We start from the raw sequence: 23,034 nt of genomic DNA, 5'->3' as shown, positions 1-23,034 counted from the left end.
ATTTTAATGTTCACCAGCAGGATGTTGGAAAATTATTCATGTATATAAACACTTGGGAGCTTTCAAATTACAGTGTGGATACTGTCTTTTCCCTCATTGCTGTTTTTTGTCCTGCACCTGTACCAAACAGGGGTTGGACGTGCACACTGTGCACCTTTTTCACCAGCAGGATGTGCACGCTGCTGCAAGATTCTCTAAAGTGACTTAAGCGTAGTGAGTTTATTCAGTGTAACAGAGAGGCTACACTCTTTTGCACAGGGAAAAGGTGACTATTTATTGTCGCCACAGAATATGTAACAGATAGTTTGTGTTGCACCATAATGTTGTTTATTAACTCTAAAGGAACAAGATATGTAAATCATTCAGAGAAACTTGTGTTCTTCTACAATGTACAATTTAAACTCTATTTTCATTGTTCAATTCCCTTTTAAACTATTGTTGTTTTTAATAATTCTACAAAAATCAAGCTTCCTTTGATCAGAGGAGGTAATACTCCTATAAAATACCGTCTAAATAAAGCAATAAAACAGTAAACTATGACGTATTGAGTCAGAAGTGATTTTATTTCCTCTGGTTCTATACAGCATATCATGACAGAAAGGAGAAAGTGACTTTTCCCCAAAGTAACAAAAAAAACAAAGTGAATTACTACAAAGGCTTTAAGAAAACAAAGATGCCCTGTGGGGTTAGTCGATTATTGTAGTGTAAACTCTAAGGAAGCGAAGAGGAAGAAATTAACGTCCAGCATATGGTCCCTGAAGGGAAGAGAGACGGACGGTATTCTCCCCCCTTGGAGCAGATCTACAGGCGTATTCATACACGGAGCTTCTGAGGATGAATTTTAATGATGTCAAATCCAAACAAAAATATAATAATACTGAGTCAATAATTCAGGGAACGTCCTTAAAGAGCTTGCGTCCCATTTCTGAGGTTTCATGATGGAAACTTATTATGACAGTATGTGAAAATGGCGACGACGTCTATTATCAGGTCTTTTTGATTTTACAGCTGGCACTTATATTTAAAAACATTCATGGAAATACCGCTCAGCTCTGCCTCGTCCCCTCCTGCATTAATGATGAGATAAATACACATGCATGCAAAATCCGAATACAATGACAAAGATGTAAGAAGGCTGTGATTTTCACAATTTAAAAACATACTGCTATTCAACAAATCATCATGCTGAATGGAGGCATGTTGGAGGAGAAGCAACACCGTCATAACTTAATCACCTCTTCCTGTTTCGCATGGAACAAAAACAAACAAATTAGAGATATAGCGCCGCACATAATTGAGGCATTTTTCACAGACAAAAAGTGCTAACATCATAATCTTCAGGTTTGTTGTTATTCTCTAAAACACACTTCCTCATGGCCTCATGAATCCCACAACACTGATACAAGATCTGCACCCAAGGGGGGGGGGTTTTTGTTGTGCGTGTGAGCGTTTAAGTAGACATGTGAGAGAGGAGGCAGTGGGGGGGGGGTGGTAGTGGTAGTGGTGGTGGTGGGTTCACTTAGGGTCCATCAGACTCTTCCAGACGGGTTAAGAACTCTAAATCCAGTATAAATCTTCAATTTGCATCAGCAGCGATTATTTCCTAAAGAAATGAAAGACAGAAAACACAAAAATGGAAAACGTAAACCAACCCGTCCCATTTGAAAATTCATGATTGATTATTTAATAACAAAAATAGTTATTACTTGCAGGACTATTATGCTCTATGTGAACTTATATTACATTTACTACTGCAGAGAGATCAATTAAGGGCAGATTTTTGTTTTAATGCATCTCCTTCCGACTTCTCTGAATCAAGCAACGATGTTTCTAAAAGATAAGAGAGCTTATGGTGTCATACATATAAATCTGGGGGGGGAAATAAACACAAATCTCAGCTAAGAAGGAAAAAAAACGGACTTTAACACTTTGTCACCATCATGTCACCTGTTCTACATGAGCAGAAGCAGACTCCTTCATTTGGTGCCGTTGTACTTGACTTCCTTGCCGCATTTCTTCAGCGTCTCCATGAGAACGTCCACGTCTTTGTCGGACTCGATCCAAACCAGTTTCTTAGGCAGGTCGATCTCGAACTTCACATCTGAGAGACGGACGACAAAGAGGCGCTTTGTTTAATTCGAGGGAAGACGGCACGGAGCCTCGCATGACAGCACATGAAATACGATGGATTGTAGAAGGACAAGATTCACCAGAAGGAAGTCAAATTTTTTGGTAAGAGGGCGTGTTATATCTGACTGCAGTGAAACTTTCCACTTCATCGCTTAATAAGTGTTTAAATTTACAAATAGACGACCTCTGACGGTTTACGAGGATCTGAAGGAAGATGTTTCCTCACTGAGAATGTCAGCAGTCTGACTGTTGCACTGCTACGAGCTAAAAAAGCAGAAGTGTCACTGAGGCACTCAACATTTTAATGACTAAGCCAAATATAATTAAAAAAAAAAAAAAAAAAAAAAAAAGCCACAGCATCAGGTGACTTGTTGGCTGACTCAACATTCAGAGCCAAGAAGTCATGGGATGTGTGTGATGCAATCAGCCTGTGAACACTTTTGAACTGTGCTTTCATTTGTTATGTGTGTATTCTCTGTGATGAGACGGAGTATTATTTATCTACAGCAATGACACACAGAGATGTCACTTCATATACACTCACCCCACACTTTATTAGGAACACCTGTGCAATCTAATGCAATCCAATACAACAGCTCTGCCGTAAATTCTACTTTTATAAAGCTTTATGGTGTATATCTTCAGGTTTGTTGACATTGGATCTCATGCAAGAATATTTTTTTGTATTTTTATCCTAAAATCTTATTCTTTCTGTGAGGTTTGCTTATAAAAGCGCTCTGACTCAGATTCAACAAACTACTCTTAACTGCCTGAACTTGTCATAAATCGCTCATTTCAGCCTGATGAATGCCGCCCGTTCATGAGGAGGTGCACGTTCATGAGATGGAGATCATTAGCATAATCCACGCCCCCCTAAAACTGCCATATAAGGCTCCGTGTTCTGCCCCATTTGAGTGTGAGTTTCATTTACAAAAAAAAGTTCCCAAACTGACAAATGCCATCACTCGTACGTGCATCTGAAGAGCTGATCTGTTTATACGAATGTTCCTAATAAAGTGCTCGGTGAGTGTTTGTATCTGTAGGTTTTAGATAAAACAGAATAAATGTATAAAAATGTGTGGTATAATTTCATTGCAGGTGTTACAGAGTGATGTTATGTAGCAGCTATTATGTAGTCAAACGGGAGCACAAATCTCAGTTTAAGTGGATGGCTTGGCTGGTTGATATCCAGCAGTTTCATAAACAGACAAAACCTGGAGGCTGATATTAATATATTTATGTAATCCTAGTAGTCCTGTGGGTGTATCCTGCCTCCCACCTACTGTGACCTAACCTCCACTAACACTGATGGATGTAAATTAAACTTTAAATTTCACTGACTTGCATGCTGCTTGTAGTTTGATGTACGGTCTATTGCAGAGAGGACACTCATGACTTCATCACATTTTTCAAATTGTGTAGTTTGATGGGGTGTCAGTCTCACCTCCCAGCTTGTTGAGCACTCTGGTGACAGCTCCTGAGCATCCTTCACACGTCATCGCCACCTCAAACTCGTGCTTCTGTTAAGAGATAATCATGTCCTGTTATGCAACACCTACATGACACTGCGTTTTATGGGGATAGTGGTTCACTCATGTATCATACGTATCAATAAATTCATCACATCAACACTCAAGCTGTCACACTGACTGTCATCAATAACTAAAGTTAGCTAGACCATGACTTGTGAATATCAGAAACAATGTCATGTGAAATTGATGGATGAATGAATTTGTTGTTGTTTTGCTGTGATTTCATACACTGTGACCTCCAAGGCAAACTTCCCACTGGGTCAACAAATTGTATAATATCTTATCTTAGATAGATAAAAGTACTTTATTAATCCCAAAGTGAAATTAAAGTGTTACAGCAGCCACTTAACATAAATCACAATACAAAATGAGGTAGTTAAAAGAAACATATGTAATTCAAATTATACACAATATATATACTAACTCAAATATAAAAAAATAAATAGAATAACTAAAAACAGAACAGAGACTAGTTATATAACTAACTATAATATACTGAGTATACACAGGTGGACGTTGCTCAGGTAGTCAGGTGCATGACTGGATGTTGGAATTGAGTTTACTAAATACTGATACCTGAATAATTAAAGCAATGTGTATACATACAATAACAGTATATACAGATTATCAAACATGAATCTGAGATATAACAGATGTGATGGGTAATAAAATAATCCAATACAGAGTCCAAGTGAGCAGACACAGTGGAGTCATGCTAAACTAAGTTCTTTCAGCTAACTGTAGGTGCTGTTGCCCAATCAAATTAGTCGATTTTGCTACTATATGGTCTTTTACTTTTAGTTTTACGTTAGAACTTTAAAATTAGCCAACTTATTTAACGTTACAGCAAGTTTTATGGCAAACTTAGCTTATCTTGGATATGCTACTTGTCAATGCGGAGACTGCATGCTATCTCAACTAGCGTTACGTGCTAAAGCTAGACTTTACAAGTAAAATATCGGTGGTAACAACTCACGGTCATGTTTGGAGTGATGTGGCGTAACCTGGCTGTAAGACCAGCTGTGGACTTTTGCCTCTGACTGACTTGCAAGTGTTGTAACTTCTGTGAAATCCTCCAGAAACGTCCACTACCTGGTTAGATGCTAACTGTCAAGCTAGCTTTCACTTTCAAAGTAAAATGGTTTCCGGTGTGAACATCGCAATTAAGTTTTTGAAGATGAACACGCGGTATGTAAATATTGCAGCTGTTTTTGAATCAAGAATAACAAAACAAAAACTATACGTGTTTATAACGTAGTGTGTGATAATTACAAACTCACAAAAAGGAAATAACGAATTTCACTGCCACTTGGTTTTGTTAACCCGCTTAACTTCCGGTTTTATTCTGGCGGCATTATGGCTAACTTGATTTTAGATATCCCAGAAGACTGGACTGTCTGGCAGCCTCCTTCTTCCTGTCTCTGCTAATTTAAGACCTTTGTGTCCTGTAATTTCTTTTCACGTAATTATTAAAGCAAAATACGCTGGAGGGAGGCCGAATGAAAGTAAAACAAACTGTGCAGACACCCTAGAGCCTTAACTGCATGATAGTCTGCCTGTCCCGGTGATCAAACCAAGCGCTTCCTACACGAAACATTTTTCCAAAAAAGAGCCAATTCATTCCATGGTGGCGATGTGTCGACTAATGCAGTAACATAATATTAAATAAATAAATACATTAAATTAAAAAATAATAATTAGAATAGAAATAAAACATAATACTTTATCAGTAGGTTCGGCGTTTTACTGGCATATTGCATTTCCGTCAGTTCTTGTTTATGTGCTTTATAAACATGACAATAGTGAGTTGGAATATGTTCCCGTTTCCTCCCGAGATTAAGATTTTTTTTTTATTTTTTCCAGAAGCAGAAATGTATAAACGTCCGTCCAAATATAACGGCGTTTTTTTTTTTTTTAAAACACATTAAGACTGTTACAATTCCATTCAAATGGGCTTTATTAGCACTGACCAAAACAAGTGTAGAATAAAAACTGTAAAAAAAAAAAAAAAAAAAAATGTACATACCATAAGAAAAGATCAACTAGAATAAAGAACTGTGTAAACAAAATGTGTGTGGTCAAATATATCAAGACGAATATGAAAATAATAAATATATATATATATAAATACAAATCATTGAGAACGGTATAACAACATTTTAAAGAAAAGTATTAAATATATCAACGTTATAATCCGTCTCTATGGCAACATTGCGTCGAACAAGCACGACGCACTCCGTCCTCGGCCGCGTCACATGACCACACCGCTGGCTCTGTGACGCGGGGGTGCCGAGCCCGGGCGGAGTGAGTCCTATTTTGCGTTCAATCGGTGCAGTGTTTCTGTGCGGTAAAATTTCAGCCAGACACGATGACTACGATATGAAAATACGAGGTCTGTGGCGAGGTTAGCCTCCGGTACAGCCAGCCTGAGCGCCAGCAGAGGAGAGACAGCACAAAGGTTTCTCCGAGGTAGGTGATGAGCCGTGTTTACAGACACAAAGATGGCATCGAAAACCTATAGCTAACGTCGGCCAACCTTGTTTGTGACATAACTGGGCTCGTCGAGCTGTAGGAAAATAAACTGTCATGATTTCAATGCGAGTAACAGGTTATTACAAGTGTGTCGCTAGCCTCTTGTTAACGGCTATCTAATTTAGCGCTTGTAAATTCCCATTTTAGCCCACGTCTGTAACGGCTTTCCTGCTATTTCAGTCCCCTCTGTGCGTGTGTGTCTTTCTTGGAGGCAAGTAGAAACTAAACCGTTTGTACGCAGCCCCATTTAACTGCCTTCTTGGCACAGCACAATTAATCATAAGCTCATTTGATGGTGTAGTTTCCTGGGCTAGATCCCATCAGTGATGTTTGTCCCTTGTTGTCTGCCTGCCCTACCTATCACCGTGCCCATTCAGGCGACTCAACACACTCAACACGTCTCCGGGCCAAAGATTAGTTTAAAATGATGGGATTATCGGGTTTATCTGGTCGGTTTGCACTGTCTGTGTGTGTATGTCTGTGTGTGTGTGTGTGTGTGTTCGCGTGTGTGTCTGTATGTGTGTGTGTGTGTGTGTGCGCGCGCGCGCGCTGTCATGAAAGGACAGTAGCTCGCATTAGAAAACATTAAAAAAAGCAACTGCAAACGGATTTGGTTTGGCCGCACCCTTATCAAACACGGAATGTGCTGTGTGTTAGTTTATCACCAGTAAACACTGGAAGCTGCATCCAGGATCAGTCTAAATATTGACAATTAGACCTTTTAATGTAAAGGTCACTATTTCCACCTCATGAAGCTTGAGCTGAATGTCTTTCCATCATTGAATAAAGAAAACTATTGTACATGGTTGTTGAGAATACACTAGGAGGTATACTTTTCGAGTTTTGGTACAAAAGTTAGTAATTGTATGTATGTATATAGCCTATATAAATTAGCACACACGCCTTAGAGCTGAAATGATTAATGATTAACCAATGAGTCAATTGACAGACAATTAATTGGCAACCATTTTTAAAAAAATTTCATTGTTTCAATCATTTTTCAAGAAAAAATACCAAACATTTACTGTTCCAGTCTCTGAAATGTGAAGACATGCTGCTTTTCTCTGTTTCACAACATTATAAATTGAATATCTGTGGGGTTTTTGGATTGTTGGACTGGATATTGAAAGTGAAAATGTTATTTTTCTAACTGGAGGTGTTGCTAGGAAGAACTGAAGTTATGATATTTAACTTGGCCAGTTGGCTAACTGGAGAGTTAGCCAGTTGGCTAACTGGGGATGTGGCATTTTATTCTCTGAAGGAAAATTATTTTTTGACTTTATTTGAATCCTTTGATATACACATAAAGATACTTCTCATATGAAGATCTTTGGTCTATAAAATGTCAGAAAACAGTGAAGAATGCCTGTCACAGTTTCCTAAAGCCCAAGGTGATGTCTTCACATGGCCTTTCTGTCCATCCAACAGTCTAAAACCTAAATATATTCAGTTTACTATCACATACATCAAAGAAGAAGTAAATCTTCACAATTAAGAAGCTGGAAACAATGAATGTTTGGCATATTTGCCAGAAAGAAAAAGACTCAAACTATTCATTAATTGATTAACTTTCTGTCGACTGACCAATCAATCAGTTGTTTCAGCAGTAAACGTGAAGCGTCTTGTTGTCTTCTTGGTTTTGGTTTTGAAGTGCTGTCGACAGAAACAGCAGCACCGTGATATTTGCATTTCCACGCTGCTCACTTAAGACCTCTCATGTCACAGCTCTTTGTGAAAGTTGCTGAGTAGCTCATAATTTAGACACTTTGGCCTGTTGTGGATATCACACTTCTCTCCTCTGCATGCTCAGTAAACCATTACTGAACTCTGGCTTGTCTTCCGACAGGAGCCGCCAGCAGAAATCAAGTTTCACTGTATGGAGACGCATGACTAGCCTTGTAGTTTCACTTCAAAGTAGCTTGTTTACTTTCATTGTGTAACGTGGCAGAAACACTCCTACTAATGTAAGGAAGAAGCCTTAAAGTCTGTGAATATTCTCCAGATTGTAATAAATTCAGAAGGGCTACTTCTTCTGGATAAACATCTTTTTAAAGCTTTTGTTTGTTTTGCAGGATCATCCATGTGCTAATTTCTTGTAAAAAGCAGACAGGCTAGTTTCACAAGTTGGTTTGAAGTCGTTAAACACTTAACAGTGGTGCTAAACTAATGAGAGCGCCAGTTTTGTTTCCTAGAAACTGCTGTCGTGGTCCTCGTATCATCAGAACAAGTGAACAGCAAAGCTTTTGTACATAATGCTCGTGTGACAGCAGCACACAGCAGGTTATAAAGATGTTCTCACACATCCTGTTTTCACTAACAACCCCTATGCCACCGAGGATCAGTGGTCTGAGGTTATGTGCCTTCTTCAAAGACTGTACGATACACCAGACTGTCAACCCAAAAGCTGCAGAGGGAGAACAGGTTACAGAGAAACAGGAGGGGTCTGATTTACTCCGGATCCCCGGGTTTGAAAACTGCTTCTCATTAAATAATACGATAAGCTTTGGATTAGAGGGAGTTTGATAGGATCATCAGCACCGGTGAATTAAAAAGAAACATTTCAAATGACTTTTTATTTAAAATTCTAAGACGAGAGAGAATCCAGTCACTACAGCAGTAAACCTGTGATTGAGCAGATCTCAGGTTCATTGGATGGAATATTTTCTCTCAGATTTTGAGGAGTCTTTGATTTAGTTTTTCGTTACAATTCTCTTTTTATTGATATTTAAAGAAGAAGAAGAGACAAAACAGACAAAATTAACACACATCACAGCATGAGAAAAAAGACATACACACATAATGGGAGAATAGAAATGACATTGGAACATGATTTCTTATATGTTATTGATACTTTGGTAGTGAACTTAATTACCTTCATGGCTTCTTTATGGTGTTATTAGTATTTCTATATGATTTTTGCATATTTGTACCTTGATTCAGCAGGTATTTAATTAGCAGGATTAGCCAGTTCCTGTGTAATGTATCTTAAAAATGTATATCAATATGGTGATATTAAATTACACATAGCTACTTTTATCCACATGGCCCACCTCAAGGATGTCAATCACTACCAGTTAGGTAAATGCTAATAATGTATTTATGCTAGTGAAAATACATCTTATCTGTAGTGTCAGTAGTGTTGTGATGTAAGAGTCAAAGGGAAAGTGCATGGATCATAGTTAATCTCACTATGGATTTTGAATTTTAACTGAAAGCGATCACTGATTCAGAGGAGCACCGTATCATAAAAACAATAAACACTGTAACTTCCTTTTGAGCATGACGGCACTCGGTCTTGTTTCCGTGTTACTGGTGAGTCTGCACACTCACACTCATCTCTTTGTGTTGCAGTAGAAAGCTGTCGATGCTGGACTCCCTGATCTCCCAGCTTTAGGATCCGCAAGGCTGGGAGAGACGACACCCAGCCGCCCACAAAACCACCCGACCCAACATGATCACTTCTAGCGACGTAGACATCCGAGGTGAAGGTATTTAAATCAAGCGCACTCTTTTTGTCGATATAACGTTGCATTGTACTCTGGGTTATAATACAGTGTAATATAAACAGGGTTCATATTCAACATGTTATCTATGTATCTATGAATTGGAGGGTTTTTCTTTATTTCTACATCATAGAACAACACAGAGAGCATTAAAACTATGAAATAACACATATGGAATCATGCAGTAAACAAAAACAGCATCAAAGCAAAATATGTTTCAAGTTTTCGATGCCTCAAAGTAGACACCTTTGGCTTTGATGACAGCTTGTAGCGTGTTACATTAAATACATCATTTGAGCTTTAAACCGTCACTGTGTCTACTAGCAAAATCCTGTAATATAGAATATAATGTTGTCAGTCATTTTACCTTTTATTTAATAGTTGTAAGCTTGTATTATTTTCATATTTATATGCTGTGTTATCGTATATTTCATATTTTATATTAGGCTACACAGTATCCAAGGTAACGATAAGTCAGACGGGGCTTGTATCCCCCAGCTGAGTGTGTGAAACCTGTAAATATGAATGTTTATCTGATCTGACAGAGACTGTATTACTAATTATAACTATATTGATATCAGAGTGATTATCTCTGTGTACTGATCCGTCTGTATCAATAGTGTCTTTGTGTTATTTGTAACACAGTAAGTCTTTGATCCGGGTCACGGCACCAAACAAGGGACTGTCTTCTCTGACTACATTAACCTGACCTCGTTAAGTCTCTTGTATATCGCTGATAACGATGACAGCCTACAGTCTCTGTGTTGTGCTGTGATGATGATGATGATGATGATGACGGTGGACTAACGGCTGACAGTCAGTAGTCGACTCCAACGAAGACACACAGACGCTCCGATGTCCTTTCAGTGATGACTGTTTATTGCGTCTGTGTGTCTTCGTCAGTGCTAACCGTCAGCCGTTAGACTGCAGGCGGTCACCATTATCAGCCATTATAAAAGAGACTTAACGATGGCGTTATAAACCGTGAGCTTAATATCATCATTTACATTTACTACATGACTCCATATGTTTTAATGTCTTTAGGATTGTTCTACAATGTAGAAAATGTGTCCAGACTGCTACTGTCTGTTGAAATGACACAGAAACTAAAAGATTCCTTGTTACCAGAGCAAGTATAAAATTATTTAAATCTGTTTTCTATTTTGGTTCATTCACATTTTTTGCGGACAGTGTACAGTGTTTACATTGGAACAGAGCATAAATGGTGCATTAAAGGACAAACCCTACTGGACTACCCCTGAACAGTAAATGCTTGAAAAAAAAAAACCCCACCAACATTGTCAATATTTGTCTCAGTGTAGTCTGTTGTTACGATGCCAAGGACTGTACAGCTGGGACGGGCCTCAGTTTCACCGCAGCATTAGCTTTCACACTGTCAGTAGACATTCCTGACGCAAGAATGAATCCTCCGCTCTTCATCCCGGCTACATTAAAACAGTAGCAGTTCCTCTTGCGCTCAGGAAAAAGGAGTAGTAACAGTCGTGAGAAAGTGAAGTAAAGCAAAGTCTGCTGCTGGGTGACGTGTCTCTCATGCATCTATCAACAAGCAGCCAGCGGTAGCTGAGAATAGCTGCAGGGCCGCTCGGCTGTCCAACAGGACTTTTTCCACTTCAAAATGATAAACAGCCAAACCAAATAATTTAGGGTCATGTGGTTATTACAGTCAGATGTCAGGAGATATTTTTGTAGGAATCTCCTTCATTAAATTAGGTCATCGAGACTTTTTTTTTTTCAATGCAGTGAGTCTGGTGCACTGCAGATACTAAACTGAGGAGCCAGTAAATATCTATTCTAACTAAACTACATTTACTCAAAGCAATTTAGTGATCTTTTTTTACTAAAATCTCCCAGTGTTTGTGATTCTCTAAAGTCAAAGTTTCATTTCATTGTACTGGTTTCTATCTTAACCCTTTTATAAAACGGAGGCAGTAGTAGAATGTGAACAGGAAGGGTTGAAAGTTGGTTGCGAAGACGTTGTGTGATAATTCCTCTGCTCTCACTTTTTCCTTAGGTTCTTTGTTCTCTGACCAAAATCCATCAGAAATGGATGCTCTGTGTCCTTCTCCTCCCGGACCGTCCAGACCTCAACGTAACTACGAGAGGATCGGAGGACGGACAGGAACCTCGTACGCATCGTAAAAGCAAACATGCACTTAATAACAACAGTCAAAAGCCTGTTGTAGTGACTTAAGACTAATGTAGAAATAACTTTTTCTCCCCTCCTGCAGTTTTTGTCAGACTCTCATCCACCTGTTGAAGGGGAACCTCGGTACAGGGCTGCTCGGCCTGCCTCTGGCGGTAAAGAATGCAGGGCTGGTGGTAAGCGAACAGAGATTTTTATTATCTGATCAGGCCGGGTCACATGACAGGTCTGGACTCGCTAAATTAGATTACGCTTCCGTTCCTGTCTGACGCTCATGACATGATACAGATGTGGTAAAGCTTACAGAACATTGCGGGTAATTATAGTGAGAATTTGCTTTGTCATCGTATGGTAGTGTCATATATTTATATACATATATTTACAAGTGGAAATAATGAAAATAGGTCGAGCTTCGATATATGAATACTTCTAATTATCAGGGTTGTTTTTTTGTCTACTGAATTTTCACACAATGGTGTCTCTGCTGTTCCCGGAGCATCACTTCCCTGAACTGCATTCTTAGTTCTCAGAATCATGTAGAGACCTGCAATTAGACTGCAACTGTTACATGTTTCCCCATACTGAAATACTGTGGGTAAAGAACAGTGAAGCCGGCTACGTGTGATGCATGAAAAGATAAAAAATTCATCTCACAGTGCTGCAAAAAGGTTTATTTCTCAATAACCAAAAACCAGAACTGTCATGTCAAAGCCAGATATCAAGAGAAGTATTACTGTTTTAATGAAAGCTAGGTTAATGAGAAAAAAAGTAATGAACTTTACATCTTTTTAGATCTTAATTGCACTTGACTAATCATGTTAAGAAAAAGGGTTAACGAAAGCGAAATTACAGGAGCGTCTCCATGTAGCAGGAATTTCAGACTGATAACTTCCCTTTTTTCCAGTCACATGTCTTCAACTTTTCTTTATGTCCTTTAAAATACTCTGAATACTTGTAATATAAAGCATCTGCACACACACATTAGTAATTATACTTGACTCCCTTTAATTTAATTTTTGCAACATCGTAAAGAGTCTTCTGTCGTAATATTGTGCTAGAACAGTTATACAAAGATTAAATAAATGAATCACATGACTTGTGTCTCTTTCTCCATCCAGCTGGGACCAGTCAGTCTGCTGTGTATGGGCGTCATCGCAGTCCACTGTATGAGGCTGCTGGTCAAATGTTCTCACCACCTCAGTGTAAAGTGAGTATAGTATAAGTATAGTTGACTGAAAGTAACATTAACTTATCTACACGCATTCCTAACTGTCAAATAGGAAGTACTTTAAATGCACTCTAATCTTCATAGACCACAATGCATCGCAGCCACAGCTTTGTTCCACTAATGTCAGTGTTGTCACCAAATAACAATCAGCCCAGTTAGGGAAGGGCGATACGGATAAAATCTATTGCGTCATGGATCATTTCGGGATAATAGTGGCCTAAAGGTTAGAGAAGCGAGCTTGTGACTGGCGGGAATAATCTGGGTGGGGGGGAAAGTGAAGAAGCAGCACTTGTCCCTCCCTCATCATCATCACCACCACCACCACTGAGATGCCTCTTGAGCAAGACCAGTAACCCAAAAAACGCTCCAGTGCAGCTGCTCAGTGGCCGGCAGATCAGACTGTGTTTGTACTGGGCAGCTTGCAGGTGTGAACGTGTAACTGTGTGAATGTTATCAGGTCGTTCCTAAAAATACACATATATATATAAATATATGTCATAGTAGATGGTTATAAATTCTCTAGAAATTCAATTGTGAAAGTTTTTATAGGAAAAATAACCAGAAAATGCAAAAGTTCAGTAAATTCAGAGTTGCCATAAAGCAGTCTTACTCACAACCAGAGATATTAAAGGAATAATTACCACAATATAGTAACTGTAACTGCAGGTTTATATAAAACGGGTTCACTGAAAGCTATTTTACATCATACTGTCTGCTCCTGTACTCGATCCAGCCGCGGTTGTTTGCTTTTCAAAACACGGCCTGAAGATAATTTCTTGTCACCACCTCTATTCTCTCACAGCGAGTCCATTGTGGCTTGTTCCTGCCAACGCTGTGTACGCTGTAAAACCACACTTAAGCTCTGCTTTTGTAGTAATTTGTTTACTTAGCTGTCCGCTGTGTCAACAGCCACTTGTTTGTTGTCGCTGGCTGACAGACTGCACTCTATTTAGGCGTTTTCTACCGTGTAATCAGCAGCATATGGAAACAGTTTTAGAGCGAAACCATCGAGGCTTTTGTCAACTCCACAAACCAGACATAATGTAACCGTGACCTGTAATCAGCTAATCAGAAGTGATGTATCGCCGCAGTAAATATCACTTTTGTCGATTTTCTAGCAGTAGAATAGAGAATAAACTTGAAGCAATGAGGCAGTAAACCCCAAGTGTGAGCCATTATCAGTATTGCAGCTGTTAGGGAGTTTACAACTGGAGGCGATTAACGCACTTGTGCACTTTAACTCGTTATCATATTTCCATGAATGTGTGTGTTGCATTTGGTTAAAGTCAACCCGCCCGTCCACAGTGTCACTTGCCCTTTGCCCTGTTTCGTGCAGGGACATACTCCAACCCCGCCCTGCCACGCTAAAGAGGATTAAACCCAGAGAGAGAGAGAGAACATGAATGAAGAGCTTCTACTACAAAAAGCTCTCAGTCACAAATAGCTTCTACATAAAAAAAAAAAAGAGTCACAAATCAAAATCATGGGAAAAGATGTTCCTGTGTTTGTTTTTCTTTATTGCTTAGTCAGAATCGCTTCCCCCTCATTCCCTCAGACATGTGCAGGAGCCAATGTACCATTTTTTTACTCTATCAATAGTTTAGTCACATTTACTGTCACTAGGAAGCCCCTGATGTGTGTGAATATGGGGAAACTTACAGTATATATTCTTTATGAGGGTAGGCAGAGGTTTTCTCCAGTTATACAGATCTCTTCCAAATGATCTGACTATGTTGTGCATTTCCAGGATCAACAGGCCGTCTCTGACCTACGGCGAGGCGGCGCAGTATGGGATGGAAAATGTTTCGTGGCTGAGGAGACACTCACAATGGGGAAGGTAAGATAAATATTTACCAGTTTGCCAAAATGAGTGTTTGTCTTTTTGTTCAAGTCCTCTCCTACAGTCCTGATCGTAGGGTGGATTTGTTTTTTGTTTTGTTTTTTTACATATTATTACAAAATGATGTATTCAGTGGAGAGTTTCATGATGGAATATGATTCTAGAGGAAACACTGAATACATGATATAAAGATATAAATATAGTACTGCTTTACTTTCTGGGTATTTTATGGATAATTTCGTCGAGGTTTTGTGGATAGGTCAGTGTAATTTGGTATTAATTGTAGGGAAAATCGTCAATTGTTGTGACAGTGTTCAACTGTTACACTTAATAAACTGATGAATTGCTAGTCACTAGTTTAACCTACAATCTTTATTCAGTGCAGGAGTTCAGCTAAACATGCAAAAATAGGACAATTGTCTTCAGGCAGTTCAACATATATGGATAAAAAGTTCCCAACAGTAAATGAATAATCATCCAACAGTAGTTCTGTTAAATATGGCCAATCTTTGATGAAATTCCTATTTTGCCTAAAATTAGTGCCAAATTACATATTTATTTTCAGGGAACTTTTGAACATATTTTGGTAATTATTCAGAAATATACAGACTGGTGAAGAGAAGTGTTAGTATGAAAATAGCCAAATTTCAAGGAATAGTTCAAGATTTTGGGAAATTATTTTCTTTCTTGCCAAGATATAGATGAGAATATTGATACCACTTTGATATCTATAAATATGAAGCTACAGCCAGCAGCCAGTTAGCTTAGCTTAGCACAAAGACTGTAAACCAGTAGAAACGGCTAGCCTGGTTCTGTCTAAATATAATACAAACACCTCTAAACTTGTCAAACTTTACCAAAATATGAACGTTTTTCTTTATAGTCACTGAATATACATATATTTAGGCACAAAATATTGCAGTCAGGAATAAAACATCAGTATTTCCCTTCCGAAACTCATCTCATTCATGTACCTGTTAGCTCATGAACCTGTGATTACATAGTTTAGTCTCTGTATTTACTGTATAAGTATCTTCTGTCTGACCCCTTTCATTTCTCTCTGTTCTCAGACGGACGGTGAACTTGTTTCTCATCATCACTCAGCTCGGCTTCTGCTGTGTCTACTTTGTCTTCCTCAGTGACAATGTCAAGCAGGTCATTAAACACACACACACACTACTCATCACTTGCATGATACTAACAGACACACTTTCCCAGAACGTGTAATCAGTGACTTTATACAGACAGACACCCTTTACAAGTCGTCTACTGCTTGTCACACTGCTGCTGGACATCATGTTGTTTGCTGTGTCAACACAGCATCCAGCTTACTGTGCTTTGTGACCTTTGACCTAACAGCAGAATGAATCCATGGTGTTTACGTGCCCCAATAAATGTAGAGGTTGAGCACAAATGTAGTGTGTGAACCACATTCTGTTTACTTTGATGATGGACTTGTGGCCTTAACTCAGTCAGGATGGTTGCTTTAGTTTTATTTGACAGTGTCCACTCTTATGTAAGAGTATTACATAGAGCAGGTTTGACTTTGTACTTAAAGTTGGCACACACCAAAGTAGAAATAGGTCACGAGCAGCAGTTGAATAAAAGTGATTTCCATGACAGCAAGGATTTATATGCAAATGAAATGCTACAGCACGCACTGGTAAAGCTGCAAATAAATTTCTACTACATGAGGTGGAAATGGAAACGAATTCTGATACGTCTTTGCGGGAACTTTTGTAATTATGGAAGTCTGATGGTTATCAGTATTGTCACGCTTCTGCTTCATTTAGTTTTACAACTTCTCTTCATGTTTGTTAACCTGAATTTGAGGTGACAGAGTTCAGAATGACTAGAAAATACTGATTCAACAAAATGAAACTGACAATGAGATAAACTCACGGTAAAAACAGAATATAATCATCAAGTTTTTACTTCTTTTCTATCCAGGCGCTTCCGTATCATCCGTCGTCATTGTTAAGTCACAGGAATTTTAGTTTTATCTCGCTGCGTGTGACCTTTGACCGGTGACCACTTTACCACCTTTTGCCTCCTTTGTTATGGTTGGAGATCTTTTTAAACCTATGACCTGTGATTTAAGACCTGCGTACTTGCATTTTGAACCACTGTTGGATCTATAAATCCAGTTTGAATTCTTTACAGTACAGTTTCTCACCACTAGATGGCGGTGTCTGTCTGCTGTGATGGTTACCTCTCCTCTGTCAATAATGAATACATTTCATGGAAATAAACTTTTTTTGGGGAGTTTGTGGTGATGGTAAATCATCACTTTCTTCTTATTTTTCCAAACCAGTTTGCATTGTAATGAACTAACGACCTCCTAAAATGATGAGTTGAATGATCTACAGTGAAAGTAATTCTACAGAAACATACAATGACGTAAATTTTGATTTTGATTATCAGTTTATCTTGTAATTTATTCCTCCAGTTAACATACCAAACATTTATGTATAGCTTGTCTACTTTTCTCTGTTTTATATTTTCGTAAATCACAGTTAATGCTTTGGGTTGTTTGACTCTTGGTCAGAAAAAACACAGTTAACTTGTGATAGAAATCTGTTTTAGAAGTTTTGTTGATTAGATACAGATATACTCAACTGTGACAACAACTTCAATTGCTTGCTGATGAAAAGCAGCAGCTGTTCCAAGTAGTTAAAATCAGCAGTGGACATAAGTCCTTCCTGTAGATCCTCCTTGAGATGTCACCGCTCTGACTCACAACAAACTGTCCTCGCTGGAGAATACTTAAGAATCCCACTTACACAGCTGCTCTCACCCACCTTTCTTCTCCTTAACATCAAAGCGAAACGTCAGAAAAATATCTGCATTACAAAACTCTTAAGCTGAAGCGGTTTCCCCTCCTGCGCTCAAATGTAAACTGACTTATCCCCTCCTCCTGTTCCTTTACTAGGTGGTGGAAGCAGCCAACGCCACCACCTTCAGCTGCCAGATAAACTACACCAACCAGACCCAGGTGTTGGTGCCGAGCTTCGACTCCCGTCTCTACATGCTCTTCTTCCTCCCAGCCTTCATCCTGCTGGTTTTCACCCCCAACCTGAAGTACCTGGCTCCCCTCTCTCTGGTCGCGAACCTGGTCATGACCGCCAGCTTGGTCCTCATCTACTTCTACTCACTCACGGTAAACACCGGATTTATCGCCAGCGTCTGATCTGCGCTGCTGTTACCTACTGCACCTTTTATTCCATGACTCTCTTGACATGCACACAAGAAACCAGTTAGGGGACCGCAGCCCCCCTCGGCTTTATGGAGCTTTATAGTGAGTTTCGGCTCATTGTTTCGCTGTCAGGCTGCGACTTCACTGTTTTGGTTCTCTCTCAGTGCTCTCATAGCGTCATTTTGGGTCGTAGCAGGCAGCTGTTTTCAGAGAAAAAGCTCTAAAAAGCCACTGTGCACTACCTGCTCAGCACCAAACATCAAACAGACAGTTAGCTGTAGACTAGCTGGTGAACATAGTGGAGCATTTAGCAGCTAAAGAGCCAGATATTTCCCTCAGGAGTTGGTAGAGAACAAAAACAAGAGCTAAAAGAGAGTGAATATTGGACTTATATTCACCAGGTGGACAGAAACACGACTCTAAATGAATGATAATGTTGCTCCGTACTGGCTGGATGTGGAAATAAGCAGCTGTTTGTAACATAACAGCTTAAAAGGTGCTCACAACTTGTCTCTGCTGCCCCCAAGTGGCCAAAAAAAAACAAACAATGAATGCAGGTTTAAAGATAAATCCTTAATGCTGTTTCAAAAACCCACTAAGTTGTTTAATATGAAGGTTTTTCAGAATCTTCAAAGACTTTTCTGTCCATCTGGTTCTAAAAGGTTCTTGGTTTCGCTACACAATAAATAAAGGTTTTCAAGGATTCTATTTCCTAATCAAAAAAAGAACACATGATTATTTATTAAAATATGAAATAATGGACAGTAATGTTAAAATAATAAAATGTGCCTAATGATAAAACTTAATTTAGTGTTACAGAGACTTTACCACCTGATCAGCCAGTCAGTTTAAATCAAACAGACTCAGATTTACTGTTTTTTGACGCATCACCTCACAGATCAGTGATTGTTAGTTCATACTGGCTTACATGTAAAACAGATTAACTTAACTGCATGTCAACCGTGTGACTCGTACAATTTCACATGTGATCTGTCTTTAAAAAGGAGGAAAGATTAAAAACGTAAGCACTCAGTTGTGGAATCTAAGTAAAAAAAAAAAAAACTACATACATTGCAATAAAGTATCCTCTGTGAGGTAGAAACTTCGTTCTGTGCAAGATTATAATCTGTTATTTATCTGCAGTAATCTAATGTGATCTAATCTAATCTTTTCTCCATTAAAGTTTACAGCCAACCACATTAAACTCTCACTTTTCTTCTGCGTGTGTGTATGTGTTACAATCCGTCTCTCTGTTCTACCCTGCTGATTGGGTCCCGGGGTTGTTATGGATAACAGGACAATTGGTAGTGACAGAGTCTCCAGATTACCTGTTTTCCGGCTGTGGAGTATTTCATCACGCGGCTTCTGCCCTTTTACGGATGTATAGCCGACGTGTTCCCTGAGAAACGGCCTTGCCTTGAAGAAAGCAATTTCTTGCATCAGAAACCTTACAAAGATTCAGCACTAAGCGATACATGCGGCCCCTGCAAGGTGTTTTTGTGGCTGATGAATCACCCGAGCAAGGAATTTGTGGGAAACTAGAGCATAGAGGCTACTTACATTATAAAAACACTCTTGAATCACTTTCTTTTGTTGCTCGCTGGTGCTGTTTTTTTTATATTTTAGCTCTGCATTTAACCCCAAGAATGTATAATTATATAAAAACCATGAAGTGGAACTATTAAACTCAGCATTCAAGCACCACATTGACTTTTTGGCTCTCTCTGGTGACATTCACTTCTAGAGTCAGATGAAATGTGTTCATATAAAATGTCATATGGTCATTTCCCCTTTAAAAGTCAAGACATAGCTGATGGTTGTAAATCCAGTTGACTCTTTTAATGCTTCCCCAGTTGTTAGATATAAATCAGTCATTATTTAATAGCAGGAAACTGAGGCATGTCTTCATGTGATGTAAAAGGATCACATTCACCAACTCACATTATCTTATAAGTTTTATTGATATGAAATTATGGCAGTTCCCCTTTTCTATTATCCTACTTCTTACCAAAGGCCTTAATTATATGCAAGGACAACGAATGAGTCCAGCAGGACCACGGAGAGTTCTTGGCACAAGGTTTTGTTATTGCTTATGTTTTTTTTTCTCCATTTTCTCCTCAGAACATCACATACCCCATCAACCTACCGAGTGTAGGCAGAGCCAAAGACTACCCTCTCTTCTTCGGGACGGCCATCTTTGCCTTTGAAGGGATCGGAGTGGTACGTGTGACAGAGTAATGATAACTGGATGAAGCTTAGACACACATTAACATATCAGACGTCATTTACACCTGATTTTATCATGCAATCTGTATCTTGAAACATAATCTGACAACTGATCACAGGTCTTTGCGTTTACAGCTGGTGTTAATAAGCGTTCTTGTTGCTGGGAGTTTGTCTGCTTTGTGATTGAATCTCAATGTGCAAAATTATGAAGGTAGCGTCAATAACTTGGTCAATACACTTGAATCGGATCACAATGTGAGCCAAACCTCTGTAGGATTTTGTTTCCAAGATGTTCCACATACATTTACACCTGCATTGATGTGTTTTTCCTTTTCCAGATGAGATACAAATCACATGTTATACCAGGTGTAAATGGCTTCATAGACACACAGTTCCCATATGGGAAGTCAGTGAAAGGTCATCTAAAATAAAAGCATGAATTTATATTGTTTTTATTATGTAATTTATGTTATTTTTTGCTTCTAGACCACATGTGTTTATCACTTATGTCAGTGAGGTAGTAGGAAATTAGATCATTAAGTGAGTAAACTTTACCTATTAAACGGTGGTTTACAACATTTAGTTCAATTTATTTGCCATATTCTTCAGGCTTTATCAAGCTGTCTTCACACATTATTGCGTTATTGCTTGATTGAGACAAATAAATGTGCTTTTTCATACTCACAAACAGTCCAAAGTTGACTGTATTCAGGCTTCACATAGATTAAAGCTTCTATTTCTTATGTTTTGTGTTGTCTTATGTGGTCTGGACATGAGTTTGGAAATTCAGGAAAAATCTTGCTGAGCTTTTATGTCCAATAACACCAAAGTATATTTTTACATGTCATCTGTTGCTTTTGTTTTTCAGTCACGTACTGCTTTAACAGAACTCTGCAGAAGCTTAAGATAGGAGTGAATTCCTCATTGGTATTTAATTAACAGCACTCAGCGCACCGGAAAGAACATCACACTTTTCAATATGGCGAGTGCCGTGCAAGAGAGCTTCGGTCTTTTACTGAAATGTCAACACAGATTTAGCCTTCATTATAATGTCCATAAGCCAAAATAAAGACATCACAGCCGGAGAGGAAGTGACATTTGAAAAAGGAAAAAAAACTTGCACGAACATCATTAAGACATTTTCTTTCTTGTGTCTTTGGACCGTTGGACTCGTAAGTGTCGCTCACAAATCATGGAATGATTTTTTTTTTGTCTTGTTAACGGTCTGGTTGTGTTTTTGTCTCTGTGGGTCGGCAGGTTCTTCCTCTGGAGAACAAGATGCAGAGGCCTCAGAGTTTCACCTTGGTTCTGTATTTGGGAATGAGCATCGTCACCTTCCTCTACATCAGCCTTGGTACTATTGGATATATGTGCTTCGGTGAGCACATAGGTGGTAGCATCACACTCAACCTGCCCAACTGCTGGTAAGTTAACATCATCATTCCCTGGAGTACTAACTGATGTCGGTCATATAGGACATTCACCTGATCACAATGTTTGAGTGCTAATGTCAGACTGAATGCGGCTCAACAAGACCTTCAGTATCTGCCCCAGAACTATAGGTGAACCTTGGTGGTGGTGGCAGAGATAGATCCTATGATGCCATCTAGTGGTTTCAAGAGAAACTGCATCTACCTCTGTAGAAGTCAGCTGGACTGCAATGCACCGACTCGCTAAAAAGCTAACGTTAGTCGTTTAGATTCAAAGTTCATCCTTGACCTTGGAAACAGTAGTTGAGAAAACTTGATCCAAAAATCTAAAAGTAAATATATTTAACCTGCTCGATGTATTTAATAAGCTCTACAAAACTCAGTTTCTTACTTCAAGCTGCCGTTATCGATGTTGTCGACAGAATTTTAAGCGTCATTATGGGTAGCTTCTTGCCAAAACGCTCCTTCAGACTTGCAGCTGTTTTATGCTTTTGGGACTTTTATCAATGAACACAAATTTTAAACACATTTTTCCAATTTTTTGTACTAATGATTAAAGTTTCATGGAAACTGCATCTACCTCTGTACAAGTCAGCTGGACTGCAACGCACCGAGTCGCTAAAAAGCTAACGTTAGTTGTTAAGATCCAAAGTTCATCCTTGACCTTGGAAACAGTAGTTGAGAAAAGCGGTCTCACATCCACAATGTCCAAAATTGATCCAAAAATCTAAAAGTAAATATATTTAACCTGCTTAATGTATTTAATAAGCTCTACAAAACTCAGTTTATTACTCCAAGCTGCTGTTATCGATGTTGTCGACAGAATTTTAAGCGTTATTATGGGTAGCTTCTTGCCAAAACGCTCCTTCAGACTTGCAGCTGTTTTATACTTTTGGGACTTTTATCAATCAAACAGACACATTTTTCCAATTTTTTTGTACTAATAATTAAAATTTCATGTCCATCCAAGAATCTGAAATACTTCAACATGCAGTCGCCTTTAAATTTACAAGCAGGTTTGGAAATGTGTGTGTCATCTAGTCTTTTAATTAATGCAGTTTGTCTTTGGCTTGATGTGTACTCATTTTATTCCTTCTGCTGACTGTTTTCTTTTTCAGGGGTTATAAAGTTAGTAAAACTACACGATACTCAGACTGGATGTGTTTGCTCATTACTTGTTACTATCGTCACGGCTGCAGGAGACAGACGTGTCTCGACTGGACTGATGCCACTAATTAGTGGAATAGATTGGC

General features: G+C 38.8%; 2 protein-coding genes across 6 annotated transcripts in view; one reads left to right on the top strand and one right to left on the bottom strand.

The window, feature by feature from the left end:
* Nucleotides 1-544: 544 nt before the first annotated feature.
* Nucleotides 545-4,806, bottom strand: atox1 (antioxidant 1 copper chaperone). 2 transcript variants are annotated; one of them, XM_044363298.1, is made up of 4 exons: nucleotides 4,639-4,804; nucleotides 3,575-3,650; nucleotides 1,948-2,101; nucleotides 545-1,603 (listed from the first exon to the last, which is right to left on the bottom strand). In XM_044363298.1, the coding sequence occupies exons 1-3, from the start codon at nucleotides 4,642-4,644 to the stop codon at nucleotides 1,977-1,979; spliced, it is 207 nt and encodes a 68-aa protein (XP_044219233.1). In that variant the 5' UTR covers nucleotides 4,645-4,804; the 3' UTR covers nucleotides 545-1,603; nucleotides 1,948-1,976. The 2 variants fall into 2 exon arrangements, with proteins under 2 accessions (XP_044219233.1, XP_044219234.1); XM_044363299.1 differs by lacking the exon at nucleotides 545-1,603 and having other exon boundaries at nucleotides 1,947-2,101; nucleotides 4,639-4,806.
* A 1,111-nt stretch (nucleotides 4,807-5,917) lies between these two features.
* The window catches only part of slc36a1 (solute carrier family 36 member 1), a 48,135-nt gene continuing 31,018 nt past the window's right edge, over nucleotides 5,918-23,034 (top strand). Inside the window, exons 1-10 of one of the 4 annotated variants that reach the window (XM_044363293.1) lie at nucleotides 5,918-6,131; nucleotides 9,546-9,682; nucleotides 11,730-11,853; nucleotides 11,947-12,037; nucleotides 12,980-13,068; nucleotides 14,837-14,926; nucleotides 16,000-16,084; nucleotides 17,862-18,089; nucleotides 20,247-20,345; nucleotides 21,609-21,775. In XM_044363293.1, coding sequence (XP_044219228.1) covers nucleotides 9,646-9,682; nucleotides 11,730-11,853; nucleotides 11,947-12,037; nucleotides 12,980-13,068; nucleotides 14,837-14,926; nucleotides 16,000-16,084; nucleotides 17,862-18,089; nucleotides 20,247-20,345; nucleotides 21,609-21,775 — 1,010 coding nt within the window. In that variant the 5' untranslated portion in view covers nucleotides 5,918-6,131; nucleotides 9,546-9,645. The remainder of the gene's footprint in view (nucleotides 6,132-9,545; nucleotides 9,683-11,729; nucleotides 11,854-11,946; nucleotides 12,038-12,979; nucleotides 13,069-14,836; nucleotides 14,927-15,999; nucleotides 16,085-17,861; nucleotides 18,090-20,246; nucleotides 20,346-21,608; nucleotides 21,776-23,034) is intronic. The other 3 variants (XM_044363297.1, XM_044363295.1, XM_044363296.1) reach the window with 3 other exon arrangements.

Source organism: Thunnus albacares, chromosome 10 (assembly GCF_914725855.1).
Source record: "Thunnus albacares chromosome 10, fThuAlb1.1, whole genome shotgun sequence".
In the NCBI taxonomy this organism is placed as follows: domain Eukaryota; kingdom Metazoa; phylum Chordata; class Actinopteri; order Scombriformes; family Scombridae; genus Thunnus; species Thunnus albacares.
Note: the sequence above shows the minus strand (reverse complement) of the source record. Positions and strands in the feature narration are given on the sequence as shown.

What these genes read in the sequence shown, in the direction of transcription:
- atox1 (XM_044363299.1), bottom strand. An exon ending in AGTGCTCAACAAGCTGGGAG is followed by an intron (nt 2,102 to 3,574) that starts GTGAGACTGACA and finishes TCCGTCTCTCAG; the next exon opens with ATGTGAAGTTCGAGATCGAC.